The 7,489-nt window shown below is 48.0% G+C and overlaps 1 protein-coding gene across 1 annotated transcript; it reads left to right on the top strand.

The window, feature by feature from the left end:
• The first annotated feature begins 6,587 nt into the window (after positions 1 to 6,587).
• Positions 6,588 to 7,007, top strand: LOC125384146 (uncharacterized metal-dependent hydrolase YcfH-like). The gene has a single exon (XM_048402627.1). The coding sequence runs from the start codon at positions 6,588 to 6,590 to the stop codon at positions 7,005 to 7,007; it is 420 nt and encodes a 139-aa protein (XP_048258584.1).
• Positions 7,008 to 7,489: the final 482 nt, after the last annotated feature.

Raw genomic sequence — 7,489 nt, 5'->3', positions numbered from 1 at the left:
GAAACAGCGCAGGTGAAATTCAACACCATGCGCCAACAACCTGATGAGTCCCTCGAGAAATGGTCGGAACGGCTCATGTCAACAGCAACAATTGCATTTGACAGATTGCCAGAAGACTATGTTGAGCGACAAGTCATCATGAGGTTCTGTCTTGGATGTGAGCAGAAGGAGGCAGGTCAGTATGCAGCCAACCTACATCCCTTTTCTCTTGAGAAAGCAATGGATGCTGTGCGCACATTCCAGCACACCCATCAGGCCATCTATGGTAAGCCGAGACAGATAAGATACCTGGCATCTGATCGAGAAGAGGGTGGAGATTTTCAAGTCAGGGCTGTATCAAGGTCACCAGTAAGCAATTCCAGAACCCCAACCCTGGAAAAGAAAATGGACCAGCTGGAGGCAAGGCTCGACAAGATGGAAACCATGCTATTCAAAGTAATGGGAAGGTTTAGCAATAGGCGTTCCCGTTCCCCTAGTCCCGCAACATCACCTGGTCGCAGCAACGAATGTTACCAGTGTGGCCAAGTGGGACACTTTAAGATAAATTGTCCTCAGAGAAGCCCGATTAAAGACAAAAGGGTAACATTTCGAGAGGAACAGAGTTCCGGGGAGAAGGAGTTAAACTCCAACGGGGTGGGTCGAAAGGCCTAAGTCCTACCCCGCACTGGAGTGAAGGCCAGCTGGAAACTGCAATCAGGGCGCCACAGCTAGGTCTCTCAAATTCCTTTAAAGGTGCCCACGAGGAAGTCACTGCTCACGGCAATGGTCCTAGCAGACCACAAACTGCTGTGAGTAGTGACATCTTCAAATGTCTATGCCCTGAAGTTACCATCAATGCAGTGCATCATGGAACAGTTTTTACCATCCCGCTATTGGTCCAGGGCACAAAGGCAGAGGCAATAATTGATACTGCAGCAGAGGTGACAATTATCTCTGACAAGCTATTCAAGAAGCTTCAACATAAACCAGCGAAGAACCATGATGTCACCTTACGCACTGCTGGACGAGAATTGAAGATGCAGGGTTTTCTCACCAAACCAGTCACATTGCAGGTCCAAGACAAGCATTTCCAAATGCCTGTATATGTGGCTCCAATAGGAGATGAGATAATCCTGGGCTTTGACTTCTTGCTGAAAAATAGTGCCGAAATTGACATGAAAAATCATAACCCAACCATAAATGGAACAACAGTGGACATGGTTTTAAGGGAGTCAGGTAAACCAGTTAATGTATGTCGCATCATGATACCCCGGCGTACGTTACTACCACCCCATTCAGTAACCAGGACACCCTGTTATATGGAGCAAAGTTTACAAACCTACATCTCCGAACCAACTCCAGAAATGGCCGACATTACATCACCACGAATTCTTCATTCACCGGGAAATAAGCCAGTCATTTGCTTCCTTAACACTACAGACCACCACATTACGGTAAAGAAAGGTCAAATTGTTGGGGAAGCATCAGAGGTGGATATCAGGGAAGTCGCTCTGGAGGAAGAAGATGACAGGAACAAACAAGACATCAATCTAGGGACAGAACAGCCAGGTGAAATAGGTCATGACACACATGTAAACTTACCAGAACATCTCAAGGACCTGTATTCACGTTCGTGCAAGCATTTGCCACAAGATGACCAGTCACGATTAGTGCGCCAACTCAAAGATTTTGAGGATGTCTTCGCAAAGGATGATCTGGATTTAGGGGAGTTTACCGCATTTGAACACAGGATTGACACAACAGATGCTAAACCTGTCAGACAACGCATGAGGCGTACCCCGCTAGGATTTGAAAATGAGGAAGAAGCACACTTGAAAAAAATGTTGGAAGCCAACGTTATTCAGCCTTCTATGTCAGAATGGGCTTCAGCTCCAGTTCTCATTCGCAAGTCTGATGGTGGGGTGCGTTGGTGCATTGATTACCGACGTCTGAATGACGTTACGGTCAAAGACGAGTTCCCTCTGCCCTTGATTGAAGATTGTATTGACACGCTAGCAGGCAGTGAATGGTTCTCCAAACTAGATGCTAATTCAGCATATTGGCAAGTCAAGATTGGTAAAGAGGACCAGAAAAAGACAGCATTCATAACAAGTATGGATTGTATGAGCACGTCAGAATGGGCTTTGGTCTCTGCAATGCCCCGGCCACTTTTTCTAGAGTTATGGCACTAGTCCTCAGTGGATTGACTTTGGACATCGTCCTTGCCTTCTTGGATGATGCAGTGGTTAATGGGACCAGTATACCCTCCCACTTCATCAATCTGAGGAGAGTATTAGAGCGATTTCGGAAATACAATCTGAAGCTGAAACCTAGAAAATGTGAGCTGTTTCAGAAGAAAGTGGAATTTTTAGGCAGAGTGGTCAGCAAGGATGGGCTAGAAGTAAACCCAGGTAGCCTGGAATGTGTTCATAACTGGCCCGTCCCCACCTGCACAAAGGAAGTTGAGCAATTCCTAGGATTTGCCAACTATCACAGAGGATTCATCAAGAATTATGCTGAGCTGGCATGTTCTTTGTATGACCTCACAGGAAAAAAACCCTTTATCTGGGAGGAAAAACAAAAGCAGTCCTTCAAAAAGTTAAAAGCTGCCCTTACGTCAACACCGGTGTTAGCATTGCCCAACAAGGAAGACCACTTCATCTTGGATACAGATGCTTCAGATTGGGCCATTGGAGCGGAACTGATACAACTGCAAGATGGCCAAGAGAGAGTAATTAGTTACGGCAGTTTTAGTCTCACACCGGAACAGAGAAGGTACTGCACCACGCGCAAGGAGCTGCTTGCAGTGATACGGTTTACCCGACAGTACCGCCATTATTTGTTGGGTAGGCCGTTCACAGTAAGAACAGACCACAGCAGTCTCACCTGGCTACTAGGGTTCCGATCACCGGAAGGACAGCTCGCCCGTTGGCTTGAGGAATTAAGTCAGTATGACATGACAGTACTCCATAGACCTGGTGCCAAGCACCTCAATGCGGATGGATTGTCAAGGATTCCTGAGAAGGACAATTGCCCTTATTATCAGGGAACAGTGGAGCCCCTATCACTCCCATGCAATGGCTGCAAATATTGCGAGAGAGCACACAAAAATTGGGGAGCCTTCCAGGAAGAAGTTGATTATTCCATACCCTTGTCAAGGAGAAACATCACTCAAGCCAAGGTGAGACAACTCTTGTTGGAGTCCACTTCTAGACAAGCAACATTTTCAACAGAGGGGAATGTTCTAGGTACATCAAGTACATATTTTACTCAAGATCCACAGACTTGTTTAGAGAGCTGTCCAAAGCCTGAAGTTAGTGTTCAGCGCCTAGTAATGGTGACTGACACAGAAACAGGAAATCTTGAATTATTTCCGGAGCCAAGGGACGTACAAGTTCAGAAGGTCACCATTAATGCAGAGAAGGATACCACTCCAAGGTTTGGATATTCTCTGGACGAGTTAAGGCAGCTCCAGAGAAAGGACAAACAATTAACCTTTCTGCATCAATGGTTGGATGATAAAACAATACCATCTGAACAAGAAATATTTCTGGCAAGCCAAGCAACAAAGTCCCACTGGATAGACAAAGAATTATTCTCACGAGATCACCAGGGTCTGGTGGTCCGGGAGAGTAATCAGGACTCCAACAACAAACTGCTCCTTGTTCCACAAACCCTCCAGCAAGAAGTGTTAAAGCATGTCCATGACATTCCCGCAGCAGGCCATATGGGAATCTCAAAGACAAGAGAGAGACTAAGGTCCCGATATTATTGGTACCGATGCTCTCAAGAGGCACAGGAATATGTCCAAACATGTGAGAAATGTAGTAAGAACAAGAAACCCTCTAAACACTCTAGGGCGAAAATGACCAATTTCCATGCAGGCGCGCCAATGGAAAGGGTGCACCTGGATTTTATTGGTCCATTGCCCTTAAGCAAAAAAGGGAATCAGTACATATTGATGATGGTGGATCAATTCACGAAGTGGGTTGAGTGCATCCCTCTTCCAAGTCAAAAGGCGGAGGCGACAGCACAAGCCGCTATCAATGCGTTTTCCTCTCGATTTGGCTATCCGTTCCAATTACATACGGACCAAGGTCGTAATTTTGAGAGTGAACTCTTTAAGTCAATATGTTCCTTGCTACACATTCACAAAACCCGTACAACACCCTACCGTCCGTCTTCTAATGGACAGGTAGAACGGTATAACAGGACATTACTCCAGATGATACGCTGTCATGTAGGGAAGTCACAAGCAGGATGGGACGAGTACCTAGCACAGCTAGCAGGGGCGATACGGTCATCTGTAAACCGACAGACAGGATATTCAGCCAACAAGTTGATGCTTGGAAGAGAGGTGAATGAACCAGCTGATCTGATGTTTGGATCCCCAGTTAAACATGTATCTAACTCCCTGCCAGAGTATGTGAATTCCTTGCCAGGAGGCACATGAGATGGCCAGGTCTAATCTCCGAACAGCCTTACAAAGAATGAAGAGGGATTATGACTTGAAAACCAATGAAAGTACATACACCGAAGGAGATTTGGTGTATGTCATGGACACCGCTGTGAAGGTAGGGAAGTGCAAAAAGTTGCATCCCACATGGAAGGGTCCCTTTCTAATTGTCAAGAAACGAACACCCACCCTGTTTATCATCCGATACAGGAACCGAGATTCTACTGTCCACCATGACCGCCTCCGTCAGTGTCGGGATAGAAAAATTCCAGCATGGGTGTTAAGGGCAAAAGCCAAGTTTGAGTCCAAACAGGGGATGACACAGGATACACAGGTGGAATACCAGTCTGATGTCGGCCAAAAAGAGACTGACATCTTATACTGTAAGTGACAGAAACCCTACAATGGTACACTTATGATCGCTTGTGATGGTTGTGATGAATGGTATCACGGCGAGTGTGTGGGGGTCACGGAGGAAGAGTCTAAAACAATGGACTCTTACTTCTGTGACTACTGTCTCTATAACTGAAAATGTATGTGCGTGGTCTTCCCACTCTTGCAGGCACCTGTAGACAAAAAACCCAAACAAAACCACAACCAAACATTGACATGGAAAACCACCGCTCACGCTCTATCCGGAGACGCGATTGCTTGGGACACCGTGCCCGCTCACGTTCGCCCTCAAGGCATCCTCAACATAGAGTGTCCTGGTCGAGGGTCATTCGGAGGTCTCGTTCGCCAAGGAGATGCGTACCCACGAGTGAACGATCTCGAAGACCTCATCGAGGACCCAGTCCAAGAAGGGGAAGGTCCCCCCAACGAAACCGGACTATCACGTACAGGAGAGGGGGGTCCCCAAGGCGTGGTGACCTACACCTGTACCACCATGGACAGAAGCCAGAGGGGGCCATCATGGAGGGAAAGCCTGTACAGAGAAAAGTATCTGTCACTTCCTCGGACAGGTTGGGGTTGGTGATCCAGACCTCATTAGCCCCGACTAACCCTGGAAAGCTCATCAGGAACCGTAAGCCAGGGTTGACACAGGATCATGGCAAAACTACCTCCGTATCCCTGTCAGCACAGGGCTCACCTTGCTTCGTGGTGGGGTGCTCCAAACGGACAAGGCATCTCAGGCAACACCTGATGAGTCATTTGCCCCAGTGCTTTGATGAGGGACAAATGGAGGTGAAGCGTCTGGTTCAGGCCCAGACAGGACTGATCTGGCTGGCCAAACAGATCTTCGGTCCTGGGTCTACTCCTGAGGACCTGGTAGATCATTTAAATGGCTCTGACCTATTGGAGGAATATCCCATTTCCCCAAGTGGTCTTACCCGGATGAGAGAGTTCTCTCACAAGCTGGCTCTTGGGGTTCCCAATAAGTTCACCATGTGCCCGGTGAACTCGGTGGCTGTTCTCCTTCATTGGAGGGTCGTTGGGAACCTTCTCAACCTGCTTACCGAGGAGCAGAGAGCCAGGTTTAAGGCTCTCTTTAGTCTTGGTTTGGCACCACAGCTACAGTCACTGGCAAGTGTGACCAGCCCAAAGGAGGTCGGACCCACTGCACTGGTCACAGCCAAGCCACTGTTCAGACAAGAGGAGGAGGGTCCTATGGAGGCAGGGACCCCACCGGAAATGCCATCGCCAGCTATGGAGCAGGTTTTGGACGTCCTCGTCTTGGATGAGGGCGCCTCAGAGTTTGATGGTCAGTCCCTTGCGGGTCCCATCTCACCTCAAGCCATTGACTCTCACTGTCATCTGGATCGTCTCCAACTTAGACAGTTTGGCAAGTACCTAGAAAGTAGGTCTTTGGAGGACACCCTAAAGCCAGGACCCCAGCAACATCCAGATCGACCATTTCAGTTGGTTAGTGTGGTGTCCGTACATTGTGACCCGGGCACATATCCAAAGGTCACAGGCCAGGACACAAGGATCCACCACGCTATTGGTCTGCATCCTAAGAAGGCAGACCAATTTAACCAGGCTATCAAGGAGAAGATCTGCCACCTCCTGAAACAGCCTCAAGTCGTCGCCCTAGGGGAGATCGGTATCGACCCCTCCAGCCTCCTGGGTGCGACAGAGGGAGGTGTTCCAAAGCCTGCTTAAACTCAAGCCATCAGGCCTACCGGTGGTAGTCCATTGCCGTGGCAACGCAATGGACGAGAAGAAGAATTTTGGTGCTGTGGCCCATTGCCTTGCTATAGGCATCCTAGATAGGCACTGCCAGGAATCCAAAGCAGATAGTGTATCAGACATGGCCATTCATGTCCATTGCTTTGGGGGAGATTACCAGGTCCTAGAGGCCTGGTTGGTCAAATTCCCCAGGGCCTACTTTGGATTTTCTGGAATGGTGGCGAGATTCACATCTCAACAAAAGAGAGCTGTAAGGAGGGTACCAGAAGATAGGCTACTCCTAGAGACAGATGCACCCTACCTGTCCCCGAGAAATAACAGGATCAGCACCCCCAATGATATAGGCGAGGTGGCCTACTTGGTATCAAGGATCCGTGGGACAACAGTGGAATCGGTTCTCGCCACCACCACAGCCAACAGCCAAGCCCTGTACCACTTCTAGTAAGTGACTAGAAGGACACCCGGGTTACTCCTGGGGGTCAGGAAAGTGGTACAGCCACGATAAACAACTCACCCCATCAAGTACCCGTGTCCATTCATGGGTATTTTGCATCTTAATTATCCGATGCTAATTGTGGGGTACAAACCCTCAACACCTCGCATGATTGAATGTGTGGAGTAGGGCTGCAAGGATTTAAAAACTACGTACAAGGAAATACAAGACACAGTGAATCAAGTACCCGTGTCTATTCATGGGTATTTTGCATCTTAAATTATCTGATGCCATAGGCTGTGGGGATACCATTAAACCTACAGACCCTTAACACCTCGCATGATTGAATGTGTGGAGTAAGGTTGCAAGAATATAGAAACTCCAAATTGACACAGTAAATCAAGTACCCGTGTCCATTCATGGGTACAAACCCTTAACGCCTCGCATGATTGAATGTGTGGAGTAGGGTTTCCAGCAATATTAAAGCATCC

The sequence above is a fragment of the Haliotis rufescens genome, unplaced genomic scaffold, assembly GCF_023055435.1.
Source record: "Haliotis rufescens isolate VD_foot unplaced genomic scaffold, xgHalRufe1.0.p SCAF_28, whole genome shotgun sequence".
Classification (NCBI taxonomy): Eukaryota; Metazoa; Mollusca; class Gastropoda; order Lepetellida; family Haliotidae; genus Haliotis; species Haliotis rufescens.
Note: the sequence above shows the minus strand (reverse complement) of the source record. Positions and strands in the feature narration are given on the sequence as shown.